Source organism: Canis lupus, chromosome 7 (assembly GCF_003254725.2).
Source record: "Canis lupus dingo isolate Sandy chromosome 7, ASM325472v2, whole genome shotgun sequence".
NCBI classification, from domain to species: Eukaryota; Metazoa; Chordata; class Mammalia; order Carnivora; family Canidae; genus Canis; species Canis lupus.
The window spans coordinates 40357964-40379015 of NC_064249.1; the positions used below are offsets into that span (position 1 = coordinate 40357964).

A 21052-nucleotide genomic window follows, 5' to 3' on the forward strand; every position below is an offset into this window, starting at 1 on the left:
AGGTTGGTTAAGTGTCCAACTCTTGATCTCAGCTCAGTTCATGATCTTAGGGTCATGAGATCGAGCCCCGCATTGGGCTCCACACTCAGCACGGGGTCTACTTGAGATTACCTCTCTCCCTCTGCCCCTCCCCACCCTTTTCCTTCTTTAAAAAAAAAAAAAAAAAAAACTAAAAAAGAAGAAAAAACCCACAACACAAGTTCAAAGAGAAAATTATCAGGAATTTCAAGATTGTAACCAAGCTTAGGACCTTCCTGAGCACAGCACCCTGGGTGGTGGTACTGCTCCTACCGCTCCAGGCCAGCTGCAGTTTGAGGCTTCACATCGTGAGGCATTGGTCAGCAACCATTTCCAACTGGGAACCAACATTCTAGGATCAAATAGGCCCCAAACAAATTCTAGCTCTATTTTTCTAAATTCTTCACAACTATTTGAATGACTGTTGGCTTTATAATTGTTTTAGTCCTGGGGTTAGAAGGCACTTGCACCTGCAAGCCCTGGACTGAGAGCAGCCTGGTGACACAGCTACTGTGTAAAGGGAAAGTTCAGAGGTCAGAGGTCAGGGTGGCAGGCTCTTGAGCCTCCTAACTGTCTTTTGTGCAGGATCTTCTTGGTGCTGGTGGCACAGACTGTTCAAACATCTGATTCGGTCCTGACGGCTAGGCCTCAAGTATAAGTAACAGCTACTTTATAAATGAGGTCACTGGGGATCAAACTCTTGTGTATTTTGTCCAAAGTGACCCAGAAGGTAACTGGCAGAGCTAAGATTCAGCTTTGTATCTGCCCAACTCGAGCATCCACAGGCCTCCTACACAGCAGGCTTCCTCCCTGGCCAGTGACCAGAGTCTGAACAGACAAGACAGATGGAGTGTTGAGATGGGTAAGCTGGAAAAGAAGCATGCAGAGAAGAAGGGTCTCTGTACAGAGGTTTTGGGTCAAGTTCACCTTGGCACGTCTCCAAGGCTAGGGGTGAGTGCCTGCCTCAATTATTTTTTCTAAGTATTACCAGGCAAATTAAGTAATTCATGAGAAATAAAAAACCGTGTAAACAGATTAATAGAGGGCATTCAGAGGTTGAATTAGGTGGGAAATGAGGGCATGACTAAAGGACCAGCAACAAGCTGGAAGTCTGGGGAGTGTCTGTCCCTGGAGCACTGTGCAAGGTGTGGAAGCCACCACACACAAAAAAAATGGGCAGCATTTAAGGATGAGGTTGAGGGCCAGTCTAACCCGACCTAATATCCCCTCTGGACATGGTGAGGAACAGCAAGTATGTAAAGTGACCTAAAGGCATGGGTGGTTTGCCTCCAGAGCCCAGAAGTTCTGACAGCAGATGGCAAACATGTTCTTTCTTCATTATTTCTGGCTCTCACTCTTCTTTATCAAACTTAAGTTGCTGTAGGTGACCACTCTAAAGGAAATTGTGAAAAACTCCAGGAGATTCATAATAAATCTTGTTATCCTAGCCAAGAAGATTCACACCACAAAATATCCATTCTCAGAATACGGAGGCTGACACAAGAATGAGCCTCAGAAACTTATACTACCTGAGAGAAGCCAGACCCAGAAGAGCACCTATCATAAAAATCCGTGTCTATGGTCGGAATGGGCAAACCTACAGAGAAAGAAAGTAAATTAGTAATCTGTCACCTGGGGTTGTGGGTGGGAATGGAAAGTGCAGATGGGTGTCCAGTTTCTATTTGGGGCAGTGGAAATTTTTAAAGTTTACATTGTGGTGATAAAACAAGTGAATTTTATCATTGAAAATTATACTTCAATGGAGTTATTCAATATATGTGCATTCATTCTGTGTTTTTAAATAAGCATTGATGACCACAAGTGAAGGCAGTTTGGTAGAATCACGGAAGTGTAGGAAGCTTGAAAGAGCAGCAGGCTTTGTCGCAAGCAGGTTGGGTTTTGAACTTGCTGAGTATAAGGTTTTCACACCAATCCAATGACATGGATGTCATTGCCTCTGTTTTTTTTTTTTTTTTTTTTTTTAATTTTTATTTATTTATGATAGTCACACAGAGAGAGAGAGAGAGAGGCAGAGACACAGGCAGAGGGAGAAGCAGGCTCCATGCACCGAGAGCCCGATGTGGGATTCGATCCCGGGTCTCCAGGATCGCGCCCTGGGCCAAAGGCAGGCGCCAAACCGCTGCGCCACCCAGGGATCCCCATTGCCTCTGTTTTTAAAGACAAAGCAACTTGGGATCAAGTTCAATAATATGTTTAAGGTCATGCAGCTGGTAAGTGGCAGAGCCCTGAGTCTCTCTGATGACAGAGCCTGTGCCCTGTCACCTATCTCGACAAAACACTGCTCGTTAGATTTTCTCTCATCAAAATGACTTAATAGTACCATTTAAGAAATTAAATTCTCCTCTGTCCTCCTCCCCTGTATGTGCCCTCTCTCCCCACTATGTTCCATGAGAACTTTCCCTGTGGTTTCCTTGACCAGGAGCATCTGGGGGTGCAGTGCCTTGGATGGACTTGGATGGACTGAGAGCTCTGAAAGGATCAGATGACTATAGTTAAGCACCCTTCCCACTAATTGTGTTTTCGTGTCCTCCATAAAGCTTTAGTACAAGCCTTTGGCTTTGTTCTGCGCATACATAGTGCAGTGGTAAGTATATATATATATAGTCCAGCATTTATTTATAACTTTCAGAACCTGGGGTTTCCGGGTTTCCATTTCCTGCCACCAGGGACTCAGAATAGGCCCTTAATTGCTTTTGAGAATCATTTAACCATAGAAACTGTTACTTTAGCAGTGTTGTATCTAGATCTCTGTTCAAATGTCAATGACCATTGAATCTCTTCACTTTGCTAGGCTCCTGCCCAGATAGATGTAGTTTCCAGCCCTGGCTCCCCAACCTATGAGCTGTGAGTCTCTGGGTTCACAAGGTATCTAAAATTATGGTTCTTTATGTCTTTGAGTCCTTTAATCTTAAAATTAAGATAATAATACCTGCCTGATAGAACACTGCCTATCTTATTCACTGTCCAATGTGCTTCAGTGTTGCTGCATAGATTAAATAGGGGGATATAGACAAAGTACCTGGTGTGATGCATATTACAGTAAGTGCCCAGCATATAGTAACTCTTAGAATAAGGATCTTGTTCAGTTCACAATAAAAACATATTTACCACGTTTTACTTTCTAAGACCAACCACAAATGACAAAAAGGATGTAAACTTCCATATTTAATGAAACTTTTGAAAAGTCACATTCCCTACTCACATACTAGGAAGAACGGCTTTTAACCACAGTGAAATTCAAATTTAAAATCAAATTAAGGGAAGAAAGGTGACCGTGAACACGGAACCCTACACAAACCTCTAGAAAGAACTCCAACTTCTCCAAAAGTTGGTTGACAAAACTCTCAAGGTCCAAAACTTCAGTAAGTGACCATTTACTCAAAAGGCAAGATTTGGGGAGTTTGGAGGCTGCAGAAACACCGGAGTCCCCCTGAGCCCCTCTGGGGCCGGGTTGTTAGGGCTGAACAAAGCACCACACAGACACGGGAGGATATGGTGGGCAGTACTGGCTCTACAGATGTAAATGCTGTCAGCTGGAGAGAGTATATGCTAACCCTGTCATGCAAAAATGCCTTGAAAGAAAGGGCTCCACTTCAAGCCAAGAAGACCTCCTCTTTGCCCCCAAGACAGAGACCATGGCAGAAATAGTAAGGAAATGTTCTGAAGCAACTTGGCTAGGTAGGAGCTGTCTGCTGCCAGCTCACACCCCTGATCTTTCCCCACGCTGTTCTTCAGCTGACACACAGCTAGGAGAGCTTGAGCTTCATTCAGAGATAAACTGTACTGGAATCTTACTAGCATGAGGTTCACTGTATGGATGAGTAATTTCAACAAAGAGCATGGCCAGACGTAGAGCCATACCACTAAGTCAAAGGGGTGAAATCAGATATTATCTTCTCCACAATATCAAAGGAGTTCTTTTAAAAGTTCTCTTTTTTATATCATAGATATATGTAATAGACATAGTGAAAAACAAAAGAAAAAAACAAGTTTGGAGGTGAAAGAATAAATGGAAGCAGAAAATCAGCCATATTTAATTCGGAAAGCAGAAAAAGAATAAAAGCTGCTACAGTGTACCCAGTGATGAAAGATAGATTTGAGAAAAGTAAGCAAACTAAAATAGGAAAAAATCAGAAGGTTAAAATTATTAAAGGAAAATAACTTAAATGAGTGACAGAAAGAGCCAATATACCCATTCATGGCACACTGAGCAAAACCAACAGAATAAATGAAAATGGAAAATATCTAAGTATGTGATAGAAGAGAACATCTGGAACACTGAGACAGAATTGCCAATGAGAGATTCTGAAGAAAAAGATTCCAACTGGGTGAACAGGAAGGAGTCAAGTGGTGGGAATTTTAAACCCAGATATCTTAAGAATAAAGACAAAGACCAACTCTTTCTAACATGCAAGAGCTCAGTGACTGTGGCACCTGAGCCCTCAGGGCAAAATATGACCTAGAATTGGAGATGAGTCTTCAACTCATGTAAACATGGCACCAACACTATGCAATTATGAGAATTATGGTTGTAGCACTTGGCATAAAAGGTATAACTTTGGAAAATGTGGAAATTATATTATTACTAACCAGGAAGTGAAAGAGAGGAAAACATGGGGAGAAGTAAAGTGGGCTGATTTTTTTTTAAATCAGGAAATAGAGTCAAATTAAGGAAAAGAACTTTAAGAACACTAGAGTCATAGAGTTAAACCACTAACAAAACTGAAAAGAAGCTATAGCCTCTTTGAAGTATGAGCAATGTAATACAACCTTAAAGGAAAATACAGACCAGTGACTGAAAGAAAATAAAACAACTAGAAGAGAAAGTTTGATAACACAAAATTAATGACAGAATGAAGACCAACATAGATGTCATATGAATATATATGTGATAAATAAATGTTACAAAAGCAATAGTCACATTTGGGATCTAAAAATAAAACCCAATGGGTTTTTGCATGTACTGTATGCAAGAAATAATTCTAAAAGTGACCTAAAGCATAGAGTAAATTGATACTAAAAGCATACCCAGCGGACACACAAACAGGAACAAGAATCCTGACATTAATAACAAACAAATCTAATTCAATCAAAAAATAAATAAATAAAAAGTATTAAATTGTACCAAAAGAAAGGTACTATGTAATAATAAAGAGAATATAAGAATTCTCTTATATTCTCTTATATATATTTATAAAGAGAATATACGAATTTCCATCTATCAGATCACATAATTTTACAATTTATAAATCAACCAAAAGTATTACATGAGAATACTAAAGATCTACTTAACACATTTAATCAGCTGGCTATGTTAAACACATGTAAAACTTTCTGTCCTGAAGATAAAGAGTACACATTCTTTTTAACGCAGTGCTTATCAACAACAACAATAAAGACCAAATTAGGGCACAGAAACCCTCAATAAATTCCAGAAAGTAGGACATGTATACACCATGTTCTTGGATTAAAATGGAATGATTAACAAAATGTCATTATTAATAACAAAAATAGAAAAAGAAAAATCAGGCAGCCCCGGTGGCTCAGCGGTTTAGCACCGCCTACAGCCAAGGGACATGATCCTGGAGACCCGGGATCGAGTTCCACGTCGGGCTCCCTGCATGGAGACTGCTTCTCCCTCTGCCTGTGTCTCTGCCTCTCTCTCTCTCTCTCTCCCCTCTGTGTATTCTCATGAATAAATAAATAAAATCTTTAAAAAAAAAAAAAGAAAAGAAAAAGAAAAATCTACCATCTAGATATTTGAAAACTCTAAAAATTCCTGTTTCAAAGAGAAAATCAAAACTGAAATTGTAAACTGCCTAGAACATGCTGTAATAAAAAGACTGTATCAGAACTCACAAAATATGACTAAAGCACAGAAAGTTCATAACCTTGAATATTCATATCGCTAAAAAGGAAAAAAGTTAAAATAGATAAACATTTTATTGACTAATTTGAGGAAAACCAAAATACATCTAAGAAAAGCAGAAATGTGTTCATCACAAAAATAGGAAAAAGAACTGTAATAAAATTCAACAGCTGGTTATTTGGAAATAAAGAAATAAATACCAGGAAATAAAACCCAGGAAAAATAAATAAAATAAAAATAAAAATTGTCCTGAGATAAGGAAAAAAGTTTGAACAGATAAATTATCCTGGTAGAAGTTGAGACCGTTGCTAAGCAACAGACTTATTAAAAAAAAAAGCATCAGGGGATCCCTGGGTGGCGCAGCGGTTTGGCGCTTGCCTTTGGCCCAGGGCGCGATCCTGGAGACTCGGGATCGAATCCCACATCGGGCTCCCGGTGCATGGAGCCTGCTTCTCCCTCTGCCTGTGTCTCTGCCTCTCTCTCTCTCTCTCTCTCTCTCTCTCTCTCTATCTGTGACTATCATAAATAAATAAAAATTGAAAAAAAAAAAAAGCATCAGTTCAGCGATCCCTGGGTGGTGCAGCGGTTTAGCGCCTGCTTTTGGCCCAGGGCGCGATCCTGGAGACCTGGGATCAAATCCCACGTCGGGCTCCTGGTGCATGGGGCCTGCTTCTCCCTCTGCCTGTGTCTCTGCCTCTCTCTCTCTCTGTGACTATCATAAATAAATAAATAAATAAATAAATAAATAAATAAATAAATACCTTTAAAAAAAAAAAAGCATCAGTTCAAGATAGTTTCACAGTTAGACTCTTGTAACACCATTGACTATATTCCTTACTATACCCTAAAATTTAATTTTTTTCAAGCTACACATCTAATATCAGTCAGGAGCTCCCCTGATGGGAAGGGAAGATGACTCGGGCTTCACCACTTTGTACCTGCACTCTCTGGAACACATGGGCCATTGGGACATGGATAGGGCACACTTGCTCTGGTCTGTTTCAGCCTGAGAGTAGCTGGGACTGCCTTCACTCACAGCCCATCAGACATATCTACTCACATGGTCCTCTACTATTTGGGAGCTGGGAAATGTGGAGCATATGGCTATTCATTGACCAGACTAAAATTAGTAAGGGTGCAGATTTTAATGACATGATTAATAACTGCTTGATCTAATTAGAAAAATAAACCTTAAGACAAAGGCATTATTAAGGGTAAATGGATTATTACTTAATGATAAAAATAGCATTCCTAAAGAGGCTATAGTAAGCCAATCTCAGTTACCTATTGTTGCATAGAAAACCATCCCAAAACCTTCTAGCTTAAAACCACAATGATTCTGTGGGTTGTCCATGCACCTGGATCAGCGAGGGTCCCTCAGGTAGCTGCATTCACTTGGGAATGCAGCCAAGTGGGAACACGCAAGATGGCTTAGTTTACATGTCTGGCGCCTTGTCTGGGGAGGCTGGAGCAGCTGCAGTTGCAATAGGGCAATCAGACTTCCTACACAGTTCAAGGCTCCAAGATAATAAAAACAAACACTGCCCAGACTCTGAAGGGCCAGGCTCAAAATGTGCTCAGCTTTTCTTCTGCCATGTTCTATTGGCAAGTCACAGGTCAGGTAGATTCAAGCGTAAAGAATATATAATGAACTTTTTGATGGGAAGAGCAGAATGCACATACAGTTGTAAGAATGGTCTCTTAGGAGACAGTCCACCCTCTAGCCACAAATATTCACATCCTTCATATATGAAAAATAAGCTCACCACCTCCAGAGACTCCCAAGACTTATCCAATCATAGTATCAGATTCAGATTCAATCTTCTGAATCAGGTCCAAAGGTAGATGAGCCCCCTCTAATGTGGTTCTCAGGTAATAGAGAAACTGAGGGTCACTGGAGGGGAGGAGGGTGAGGAGATGGGATAATTGGGTGATGGGCATTAAGGTGGGGACTTGAAGTGATGAGCGCTGGATGTTGTGTGTAACTGATGAATGGCTAAACTCTACCTCTGAAACTAATAATATAGTATATGTTAATTAAATTGGATTTAAATTTTTAAAAAATTTTAAAATAAATATATAGAGATTAAGACAGACATTTAATACTGGTACATATGTCAAACCACTAGGAAGAAATAATAATTCTAAATGTATATGCACTCCATAAAATGGCTTCAAAATATGAAATGAAAATGCAGACAGAAATGAAAGAAGTAGACAAATTCACAACTATAGTGGAATTTAACATAATTCTTTCAGTAATTGACAGAAAATCAGAAAAAAATGCAGCTATATACCAACAATAAATATTTAGAAAAAAACTTGTAATGATGTCACTTACAATGGCATCAAAATATATATCAAATATTTAGGAATAAGCCTAACAAAAGACATAACTTCTACAAGAAAGTTATAGAAAATTATTGAGAGAAGTTCAAGCTGTCCTATATAAATGGAGTGATTATTCCATGCTTATGGATTGGAAGATTCACTCCATGTTAATTTATATAAATTGACTTGCCAAGTCAGCACAATTCCAAGTATTAGAAATCCAGCAGGTTTTTGGTTTTGTTCTGTTTTTTCAGATTTTTTTGAGGATGAACAATATTGCATGATAAACTATTAGATAATAAGACTTAATAAAAGGCAACATTAATTAAGACAGTACAGTGTTGACATGAGAACGGATAGCTGACTGGAAGAGAACAGAATTTCCACAAGCAGACACACATGGTTGTTGGTTTTATGACAAAGGTGAAATTGCACAGTGCTGTGGAAAGCCTAGATTTTCCATAAATTATGAGAACTGGGCTAAGTGGACATCTGTAAGTAAATATAAACCCTTACTTATACACAAAAGTCAATTCCAGTGATACTATAGGTATAAAATAAAAGCAAAATAAAGTATAAAGTTTATAGGAAATAACAGAAGAATAGATTCAAGAGTTTGGAGTAGATAAAATTTCCTGAAAGGGACAGAAAAAGCTCTAACCATAAAGGAAAGGATTTATAAAGGGCACATCAGACTTATAATGGTGGTTTGTCAGAGGCTCTTATCACAGAGTGAACAGGCAGGCCACAGACCAGGAAAGATATCGCAATATGTATCCGAAAAAGGATCCATATCCAGCTTTAAAAGCCCCACAATACGAAATGAGAAAGACTGAAAAACAAGAGAAAAATGGGAAAGGATTTAAACGCATTTCACACACACAAAAAGATTATCTACATTGCCAATTAAAATACGAAAGATGCTCAGTTCCAAAGTTCACCAGGCACACATTTGAAACCACACTGGGATTATCCCATCAGAAGGGCCAGAATTTACAAGACTACATGTTTTATCAATGTCAGCAAGGATTTTAGAGCAACGAGAACTCGCACACACACTGGTTGATGGGGTGTGGTGTGCATTAGCACAACCGCTTTGGAAAATAATTTAGTGGAAAATAATTTAATTTTAAATTATTAAAAAATAATTTTTTATCTTCTAAAAATATATGCAAGCTTTATGAGCCACTGATTCCACTCTCAGGTAAGTACCCAGTAGAAATGTGTCTACACATGCAGCAGAAGAAGCATCCAAGAATATTCATAGCAGCGCTGTTTGTATCCAATAACATGTAAAGGCTCTTCGCTCGCATCTTCTGCTGGACTAAGATGGATTCGTTTCTATTTACCCATATATGCTTTTCTTGTCTCTGAGTACTGCAAGTGGGAGGTAGCATAATATATGTAAAGTGATGTGCATTTGTAGACATGAGATGTCCCCTTAGGAGGACCAAGGTATGGATCTAAAAAAGAAGGGGTAAGAAACATTATTTGAAAGGAAGAAACTGATGTTCCTCATGGTACTAATATCTTAAGGATCTTTGTTGACCAGGATGGAAACTTGACTTAAAAAGCTATAAAAGCAATACACTAACATTAATTTTTAAAAAATCAGACATAGAAAGACATAAAACAAATGTTTCCTTCTCATCCACAAGTTCACTGTAACTACTATTTTAGGTATACTTTCCAGGAAAAAAGTATATTTCTATCGGTTTATGCACACATGAATTCTATTTTTTCACATGTTCCCCATTGGGACAATACTACATGTACCGATCTATTCATGTTTTCCTCTCCTCACTAACTAGAGGGGTGTTGCCTGCTTATCCATGTAGGTTTACCTCATTCTTAATGGCTGTATTGCGTGTTGTCATAGAGCTGTATCAGAATATTTGTAAACAGTCCCCTATTCATCATCTTTCATGTGTTCTTAGCATTTTGGCAATTATGAATGACGCTACCATAAACATTCTTTTAGACTATCTACACATACTTTCCTTAAGGTAATTTCCTAGCATTAGAAATGTGGGGACAAGGATATGTGCTTTTTTAAAACCCTAGCATTATTTTCTCACTTCGATCATAAGGCAGGAAATTTTGATTAGTAGTTAAAATGGGTACTTCCACTTCCTTTTTTCTAATTCACTAATGCATTCTGCTCTTTGAAAAAGAAATTTCTCAGATGTGCTCCTTGGGGCTGCTGTGACAGCGTACTACTCTAAGATCAAAACCAACGCTGTTACTCTTGAGAAAACCTCTCTTTTGGTCTCAGCCAGGTCTTCATGCTGCTGTGGGTGTCAGTGCTGGTCCTGGGTGAGTAGAACTGCCCGACAGGGGCCCAGGAGGGCAGGGACAGCCTCTCTTGGGGCTCAGATATTCTTTCCTGTGTGGGGAGATGATATTCTCAGGATTCACCCTACATCTCAGGGGCTTCGCTTCGCTCTTGAAGTTGAAGGAGTGGTCAGAGCTGAGATAAACCCTCAGTCTTACAAGAAGGAAACTCGATGACCACAACAGTTAAGAATCTCTTCATTGTTTTTCTACAATAAATATTACTTCATGAAGTCCAGAAGGTGTACGATGCTTGCTTGTTCAGTATTGCCTTCCTCACAGAAGACCTTCCTTTTCTCTCTGCAAAGGATACTTATTTATTGCTAGTATGACAAGCCCAGGTCCTGGTCCTGAGCAGGGGAGGCATGGTCTCTAGCACAAAGGATGTCTCCCTTTCCCAACACTTGAATACAAACCATAGCAGTGATGCGCAGATAAAGAACACGGGAAGAGAGAGAGTGGGACCCAGAGGGGAGGTGAGTAAGGCATGGGGAAAACCTAAAGCAAACAACATTCTTTTTCCCCAGGTCTTTTGAAGCATAAGTGACAAAAATTGTACATATTTAAGATGCAAAAGATGATATTTTCATATACATGTATTATTACAATAAGTACTATGATTGAGCTAATTAACATTTCTATCTTTTCACTTTACCTTTTGTGCGAGTGTTTGTAAGACCTCTCAGGATCTACTCTCCTAGCAAATTTCAAGTATATATTACCATTAACTCTAGTGACCATGTTATACATTTATTATTCTCTGCTTCTGCAAGTTCAGCTTTTTTAGATTCCACATAAAATTGAGGTCATGCAGTATTCACCTGGGTCTGGCGCATTTCATTGAGTGTAGTGTTCTCGGGGTTCATCCATGTTGTCACAACGGCAGGATTTCCTTCTTTTTCGAGGCTGATTGATACTCCATTTTGTATCTATGCCATGTTGTCTTTATCCATTCATTGATCAGTAGAGATTTAGATTGTTTCCATATCCCCACTATTGTAAAGGATGCGGCAGGTGTCTCTTCAAGAAATAAGTATCATTTCCCTTGGATAGATATCCAGAAGTGGGATTGGTGGATCAAATGGTAGTTTAATTTTTAATTGTTTAAGGAAACTACATACTGTTTTGCCTAATGGCTACTCCAAGTGCATTCTCACCAGCTGTGCACAGGGTTTCTTTTCTCCGCTTCCTAGCCAATGCTTGTTATCTTTTATCTTTATGATAATAGTCAATCTGGCAGATGTGAGATCATGTCTCATTGTGGTTTTTGATTTGCATTTCCTTGATGATGAGTGATGTTGAGCATCTTTTCATGTACTATTGGCCATCTTCTATTAAGAATATCAATATCAATTCTGGTCCCTACCTATTTTTTTATTTTTTTTTATTTTTTTATTGGTGTTCAATTTACTAACATACAGAATAACACCCAGTGCCCGTCACCCATTCTATTTTTTAATGAGGCTATTTGTTTTCTTATTGTTGATTTGTTAGAGTTCCTTATATATATTAGATATTAACCTTCTTTATCAGATATGTGGCTTACAAATGGCTTTCTCCCATTCTGTAAGTTACCTCTTCATGCTTATTTCCTTTGCTGTGCAAAAGCTTTTTATTTTGATGCAATTCTATTGGTCTATTTTTCTCTTGTTCCTTGTGCTTTTGGGGTCACATCCAAAAAATCATGTCCCAGACCAATGACAAGCTTTCTCCCTATATTTTCTTCTGGAAATTTTATTGTTTTGGGTCTTATATGTAACTCATTAATATACTTTAAGTTTATTTTTGTACATGGTGAGATATAAGGGCCCAATTCTTTTTCATGTGGGTATTCAGTTTTACCAGCACATTATACAGAAGACTATTCCTTCCCCACTGTGTGTTCTTAACACTCTTGTTAAACACTAGTCAATTGTAAATGTGTGGATTTATTTCTGGGTCCTTGATTCTGTTTCATTGCTCTATATGTACTTTTATGCCAGTTTTGGATTACTATAGCTTTGTAATATAGTTTGAAATCAAGCAGTATGATTTCGCCAGTTTTGTTTTTGTTCAGTATTGCTTTGACTCTCGGGGGGGTTTTTTTGCGACTCCATATGAATTTTATTATTCTTTTTTCTGTTTCTGTGAAAAATGCCATTGGAATTTTGATAGGGATTACAATGAATCTGTAGATTTCTTTGTATAATATGGACATTTTAACATATTAATGTTCCAAGCCATAAACACCGAATGTCTTTATTTTTATTTGTGTTTTCTTTAATTTCTTTCAATGTTTTGTAGTTTTCAGTATCCAGATTATTCACTTCCTTGGTTAAATTTACTCCTAAATATTTTATTCTTGTTGATGCTATAATAAGTAGGATTGTTTTCCTGTTTTCTTTTTCGAATAGTTTCTTGCAAGTGTATGGAAATGTAACTCATTTTTGTGCATTGACTGTGTGTCTTTCAACTCTACTGAATATGTTTATTAGTTTCAACAGTTTTTTGGCAGACTCTTTTTTTTAAAAGATTTTATTTATTTATTCATGAGAGACACAGAGAGAGAGAGAGGCAGAGACATTGGCAGAGGGAGAACCAGGCTCCATGCAGGGAGCTCGATGTGGGACTCCAACCCAGGATTCCAGGATCATGCCCTGAGCCAAAGGCAGACGCTTAACTGCTGAGCCACCCAGGCGTTCCTTTTTGGCGAATCCTTAGGGTTTTCTATCTATTATATACTACCATGTGCAAACAGAGACAATTTTACTTCTTCCTTTCTGATTTGGATGTCTTTTATTTCCTTCTTGCCTAGTTACTCTGGCTAAGACTTCCAGCACTGTATTGAATAGAAGTGACGAGAGTAAGCATTCTTGCCTTGTTCCTGATCTGAAAGGAAAAACTTTTAGCTTTTCACTGTTGACTATGATGCTATTTGTGGGTTTGTCATATATGAGAGATAATTCTCTTCTATACATAATTTGTTGAGACTTTTTTTTATCATGAAAGTATGTTTAATTTTGTGAAATGCTTTTTATGCATCTATTGAGATGATCCTTAGATTTTTATCCTTCATTTTGTTAATGTAGTGTATCACATTTATTGCCTTGCACAAGTTGGGTCATCCCAGGGGTAAATTACACATGATCCTTTTAATACTCTGTTGAATTGAGTTGGCTAACATTTCACTTCATTTTAGGGCTTTTAAAATCTATGCTTATCAGAGATATTGGCCTGTGATTTTGTTTTCTTGTAGTGTACTTGTTTGGCTGACCTCATAAAGTATGTTTAGAAGTGTTCTCTCCTCTGTTTCTTTGGAAGAGTTTGAGAGGGTTGGAGTTAATTCTTTAAGTGCTTGGTAGTATTCACCAATGAAGTCATCTGGTTCTGGGCTTTTCTTTGTTGTTGTTTAAAATTCATTTGAGATAGATAGATAGATAGATAGATAGATAGATAGATAGATAGAGTATGAGTGAGGGGAGAGGCAGGGGGAGAGGGAGAGAATCTCAAGCAGACTCCCCATTAAGCAAGGAGCTGGCTTGAGGCTAAGTCTCATGACCCTAAGCTCGTGACCTGAGCAGAAATCAAGAGTCAGCTGCTTAACTGACTGAACCAGGCAGGCACCCCTTTGTTGGGGGCAGGGGAAAATTTGATTAACAATTAAATCTCCTTACTTGTATGTTCAGATTTTCTATTTATTCATAATCCAGTCTTGGTAGGCTGTATGTTTCTAGAAATGTATTGATTTCTTCTAAATTATTCAATTTGTTGGTGTATATTGTTCATGGTAATATTTGTTTATATTTCTGTGGTTTTGGTTTTAATGCCTCCTCTTTGATTTCTGATTTTATTTGAGTCTTCTCTCGTTTTTCTTGGTCTATCTAAAAGTTTGTCAATTTAGTTTATCCCTTTTTAAAAATAGCTCTTAGTTTTGTTGCTCTTTTCTATTATTTTTTATTTTTATTTGATTTATTTCTCCCCTAATTTTTATTATTTTCTTTCCTCTGCCAACTTTGGGCTTCTTGAGGTGTAAATTTAGGTTTTTTACTTGAGAGCTTTCTTTTTATTAAAGTAGGCATTAATCACTACTAACTTTTAGAATTGCTTTACTATATTCCATAATTTTTACTATGTTGTGTTTCTATTTTTGTTTCTCTCAAGATATTTTCTTGAAAGATTTTATTTATTTATTCATGAGAGACACAGAGAGAGAGGCAGAGAAACAGGCAGAGGGAGAAGCAGCCTCCCCACAAGGGGTCCAAAGTGGGATTCAATTCTGAACCTCTGGGATCATACCCTGAGCCAAAGACAAATGTTCAACCACTGAGCCAACACAGGCAGCCCTCTCAAGATATTTTCTGATTTTCCTTTCAGTTTCTTCTTTCATTCATTGATTGTTCTGGAGTGTGTTGCTTCATTTCCATTATTTGTGAACTGTCCAGTTTCATCCTGTTAATGATTTCTAATTTTATACAATTATGGTCAGAAAACTCAATCTCCTTAAATTTGAGACTTGTTTTGTGACCCATACATAATTTATGCTGGAGAATGTTTCATGTTCACTTGAGAAGAATGTGTATTCTGCTACTGTAGGATAGAATGTTCTGTATATGTCCATTAGGTTTACATATTAGATACACAGACTTTTTGTTCTACAGTGTTGTACAAGTTTGCCATTTCTTTATTGATTTTCTGTCTGAATGATCTACCCTCTGTTGAAAGTGGGTTATTAAAGTTCCCTACTATTTTGGATTATTACCTATTTCTTATTTCAGTTCTGTTATTTGTTTTATATATTTAGGCACTTTTTATGGGGTATATATATATTTATCATTGCATATCTTCCTGATGAATTTCCCAGTTTATCATTCTATAATAACTTTCTTTGTCTCTTGTTACAATTTTTTACTTAAAATCGGTTTTGTCTGACAAAAGTGTAGTCACTCTTGCTCTCTTTTGGCTACCATTTGCATGGAATATATTTTCCATCCTTTTACAGTGAGTCTACTTGTGCCTAAAATGAATCATTTATAGATAGCATACAGTTTTATTATTTTTATTCATTCAGCTATTCTGTGTTTTTTATTGGAAAATTTAATACTTTTACATTAAAAGTAGTTATTGAGAGGTAAGGACTACTATTGCCATTTTTTTCATTGTTTTCTGGTGACTTTGCAGTTCCTTTTTATGTTCTTCCTCTCTTATTGTCTTCCTTTGTGATTTGATTTCTTTTTTTGTAGTGGTGTGCTTTGATTACTCTCTTTTTTATCTTTTGTGTACTTACTATAGTTTTTTTTTCTCTTTGTGATTACCATGAGGCTTATATAAAACATCTTTTTTTTTAAGATTTTATTTATTTATTCATGATAGTCACACACAGAGAGAGAGGCAGAGACACAGGCAGAGGGAGAAGCAGGCTCTATGCAGGGAGCCTGACGTGGGATTCGATCCCGGGTCTCCAGGATCGCGCCCTGGTCAAAGGCAGGCGCCAAACCGCTGCGCCACCCAGGGATCCCTAAAACATCTTATATAACAGTCGATTTGTGCTAAGAAATTTATTTCAATCACATATAAAAACTCTATACTTCTCCCTCCCCACATTTTGTTATTAATGTCACAATCTGTATATTATATATTGTTTATACATTAACAAATTATTGTAGCTATAGTTATTTTATACTTTTGTCTTTTAAAACTTCTACAATAGTGAAAAGTGATTCTATATCACCATAAAGTATGCTATGGTCTGAGTCCCCCCAAATTTATATGCTAAAATTCTGACCCATCAGGTGGTCAGTATTAGGAGATATTGGGGCCTTGGGAGGTGATTAAGTCTTCAGAGCAGAGCCATCATAAATGAGATTAGTACACTTATAAAAGAGGCGAGAGAAAGCTCTCACACCCTTCTGCCTTATTACATGAGAAGATGGATGTCTATGATGAAGCAGGCCTTCACCAGAAATGAATCTACTGATGCCTTAATATTGTACTTTCCCATCACCAAAACTGTGAGAAATATTTTTTTGTTGTTTATAAGCCACTCACTATGGTATTTTTGTCATAGAAGATTGAAGGACTAAGATACTGTGTTTAGAGTATTCTGAATTTGACAATACATTTACCTTTACCAAGGAGTTTTATACTTCTGTGTGTTTTTACTTTCCTAATTAGTGTCCTTTCATTGGTGTCCTTGAAGAACTCCTTTTTGCTTTTCTTGTAAGGCGGGTCTAGTGGTGGTTAACTGCCCCAGCTTTTGTTTGTCTTGGAAAGTCTTTATCTCTTCTTTATTTTTGAAGGACAGCTTTGGTAAGTATAGTATTTTGATTGGCAGGGTTTTTTTTTTCCTTTCACTTTTTTGAATATATCATCCCATTCTACTCTGGTCTACAGTATTGCTAAAGAAATCCACTTTAAGTTTTATGGGGGTTTCTTTGTATGAGATTCCTTAATGAGTCATTTTTCTCTTACTGATTTCAAAATTCTCCTTATCTTTGACTTTTGAGAATTTAAATATGATGTGTCTTGGTTTAGACTTTTGATGTTCAGCCTCTTGGAGGTTCTTTGGGCATCATGAATCTGGATACACATTTCCCTCCCCAGATTTGGGAAGTTTTCAGTCATTATTTTTTAAAATAATCTTTCTGCTTTTAGTCTCTGCTTCTTCTGGGACTTCAATAATATGTGTATTGATTCACTTGTTGTTCCATCAGTCATTCAAGTGTTTTTTACTTTTTGTAGTTCTTTCTTCTTTTTGTTCTTCTAACTGGATAATTTCAAATGCCCTGTCTTCAAGTTTGCTTATTCTTTCTCCTGAATGATCAATTATGCTGTTGAAGGTCTTTATAGAATTTTTCATTTCAATCATTTTATTCTTTAGTCCCAAGATTTCTGTTTCTTCTTTATGTTTTCTATTTCTTTGTTAAAGTTCTCATTTTGTTTATGTATTATTTTCCTGATTTCACTTAGTTGTTTCCATTTATAGCTCACTGAGCTTCTTTAGGACTATTATTTTGAATTCTTTGTCAAGCAGTCAATAGATTCCTTTTCTTTAAGGTCAGTTGCTGGAGCTTTATTAATTTCCATTGATGTTCTCATAATTGCCTGACTCTTCATGATCTGTGTAACTTTGCATTGATGTCTGTGTATTTAAAAGATCAGATACCTTCACAGATTGCTTTTGGCAGGTAAATACCATCTACTGATTCCCTGGACTTAAAAGACTACCTCCAGGATCATAGCTGAGCATGGCTGTTGCTGGATCTGCAGTTGAGTCCATAATTAGCAAGCCTGTTATCAGGGGCATTAATGTGTGTGATTTTTGCTGAGTCCCTGAGTTTTCTCCCACTGCGTTTTTAGGCTGATTCCTGGATGGCCAAGTCTACCTCTAGACTGCAGTAAAGTGGGACTGGAACTGGGTCACAGGACTGCTTCATCAACAGCAGTCAGGTCTGAGATCAGTGGGCCAGCTACTGGGACATGGACAGAAGTGGTTCCTCTTGAGCTCCTTGGCAATAGGATCTAGAGGCAAGACCATGAACAAATAGGACTAGAGTTGAGTCCACAGAAAGATAAGGCAGGTATGGGTCTGCAGGTGGGCTTATAGTCAGTGAGTCTTCTACCAGGGCATGTACTTGCCTTCTCAAAGTGATCTTCCTTAGTCTTGGGCTGCAGTGGGATTTTGCAATATCCTACCTGGGTCTCAGAGTGTCCCACTTTTATCTGTGGGTATCTGCTGCCAAATATGTATTTTTGTGGGAGATACAAGCTGGGGAACTCCTATTCCATCACCTTCTCATGTCATTTATGGTACTTAACATTCTAATTGCAACTCTGGGTGTGTTTCAGTCACTATCAATTCATATATAAAAATCATTTGTTTTTACCAAAGCTGAAATTATTAGAATAAAATGTATTCATTCATTCATTCATTCATTCATTCATTTAACAAAAATTTTGGTAACATTTATACCCAGCACTGTACTGGGTGCTGAGAATGATGGGAGAGCATGGGAGGCAGCATTTCTGTGCTTAGGAAGCTCATGGTATAAAAGGGCCTCCAGCCAGTCCAGTAGTGTACAAGAAACATCCACCTAACAGGATCTCAGTTAAATAATTGTCCAAGTTACCAATGATGGTGCAAGCAAATAATACTATATAACAAGTAGCTGGTAATGACTCCATGAAACAGAGGTAGACTAGGAAGTGGAGGGTGCAGGAGTGGGGCATAATATAAGAAAAAAGACTCCATAGTTGGAAGCTGCATGAAATACTCCATAAATAGGAAATACATACCAATGTGGTACCAACACAAAAGGGCAGGATAGGGTAATGGTGAGGAGCACATGCTTTGGGGTCAAACAGGACGTGTTCAAACAAATGGTTCAAAATTCCATTCTGCTGCCTACCAGCTACTTAAACCAGCTTATGGCCTGTAAAATAGTTATAGTCATAGAACTTACTTCATATGGATATTGACAAGATTACATAAAATAATATATGGAAAATCTACCACATAGGAAACAGAAACAATTTAGCTACATTAAAACAGCACAAATTCCATGGTAACCAAGATATTTTGATAAAGGCAAATGATCCACTGTTCTCTAGAACATTTAGGTTTAGATTACTTCTCCATCAGCCTCATGTGGAGAGAGACAATATCTTTCTTGCTTACTGATGGATTTCCTTTGCCCTATCCAGTCCCTGACATATAGTTGACATTTCAAAACTTTCTGTTGAATAAATCAAATCTGTCCCTCATCTGAAATATCTAAGCAATTTATAAACATGCCAATTTTGCCTCCTCCTCTGTCTTCCCATTACCCATTTCTCAAGCCTGTGTCCTCCTATCCCTATTTACTGACCTAGTTACTTAATTTGTTACCCAATAAATATTTATGGAATATATCTTATATTCCAGGCACTGTTACAGATCCAGGGGGGGAGAGGGGACATATGATGAATATAAGAAGTTTTTGCTCTCATAGAGCTTGTATTCTAGAGAAGGGAGAGTAAACAAAGTAAAGAAGCAAATAATTTTTGTTAAACACTCTGAAGAAAATTAAACATCATATTCTATTTCCCTTCCTTCTAATCAGTCTCCCTGCTTCACATCTGGTCTCACTGATGTCTACCCACTGTCATAACACCCCATCTAAGTTTCAAATTCTAACCTTGTCACTCTCTACTTGAAGATTTTCCATGCCTCCCAGCTATAATAAAACTGTAGCTTTTATAATAAAATCATTGCTACTTACCAACCATGATGTGAGCCCTGCATGCCTCTGTCACCAGATTCCCCCACATTTCTTACCTTCCAGAACTCCAGGTTAACCCCTGAAGACCAATATTCTTTCTTCACTCTGTGTCCTTTCTGCCTTTATTACCCTCCCCATCATCTCTTGCCCTGTACAGAAGTCTTTGCCTGGTTGACTCCTATCTGTTCATTCCATTTTCTCAAACATCACTCTTTCAGGACCTGTCATAGCCCACCCCCTTCACCACACACTCACACTCACCCCACACACTGGCAGGAGTGGTTCTTCTGCCTGCAAGATGCCCTATGTGTACTTCTATTGCACAAACATTCTGTATTATAATTATATTATTTTGCTTCATGTTTCTGCTTCTACTTCCTGTCAACTTCTACCAGCAGGTACCATTTTTTGTTCATTTTAGAAGTCCAAGCACAATGACTAGGATATAGAGAGATACTTGACAAATGTGTGTTAAATTTTTTAAAAATGAATTTCTAATTAAAGAAATGATAATGGATAGAAAAAAAGTAGGCATAACTTTTGAAAACCCAAGGAATCCTTACTTTGTGTTCATCTCTGGCTCTTTCTGTTTTTGCAGCTCCTGTCAGTGGACAATTTGGTGAGTTCTCCTTCCTTTTGCTCTTCAGTGTCCTTGGATAAGAGTGTCTCCTTAATAAATATGAGGAATTTGCAATAGCTGTCTGAAGATCTCTAATATATCCTATTCTTGCTGAAGGGATGTGAAAGTGTTATGTGCTGCTCTATTGGCATCACTCAATGGTCAGGATAGCCATGTAGCTACCTTCACTCTCCCTGGAAGAACTGACAAATGCACAAGCAGCTCCTGGTCTTGGGAAGGCCCTGTGCTTACCCTAGTTGCTGATGGACCTCACCCAACCAGACAGAACATGTTCAACTCCGTGGTAAACGTGTAGGATTTGAAATAGAGTTTTCTCCAATCAGCAAGCTAGAAAGACTCTGAAAACATCACACTGTGAAGATAGTGGCAAGAATATTACACTCTCTATAGTGTTAGTAATGTGTGGAAAACAGAAGAACATCCAAAAAACTGGTCCCTTAAAAGGAAAAAATGCACAAAAGAAAAAGGGATTGGGAGAGAAGAAATATTATCTGTATCACACATGTTCTTAGTTCTGACTCTTACTGCCACTCTTTGGTCAGAGAGTGTCTTGAATGTTTGAGGACCCGTTAATAGCAAGGAAGACCTACAACCTCTGCTCTT

At 37.8% G+C, this 21052-nt stretch overlaps 1 protein-coding gene across 6 annotated transcripts in view; it reads left to right on the top strand.

Annotated features, from left to right (window-relative positions):
• The first annotated feature begins 10402 nt into the window (after positions 1-10402).
• The window catches only part of FCRL5 (Fc receptor like 5), a 33975-nt gene continuing 23325 nt past the window's right edge, over positions 10403-21052 (top strand). For 5 of the 6 annotated variants that reach the window (XR_004817139.2, XM_025430740.3, XM_025430741.3 and 2 more), the window contains exons 1-2: positions 10403-10555; positions 20408-20428. Coding sequence is in view for 5 of the 6 variants with exons in the window: in XM_025430740.3 (XP_025286525.2) it covers positions 10525-10555; positions 20408-20428 (52 nt within the window). In the remaining variant the exon portion in view is untranslated. The remainder of the gene's footprint in view (positions 10556-20407; positions 20429-21052) is intronic. The other variant, XM_035718569.2, reaches the window with a different exon arrangement.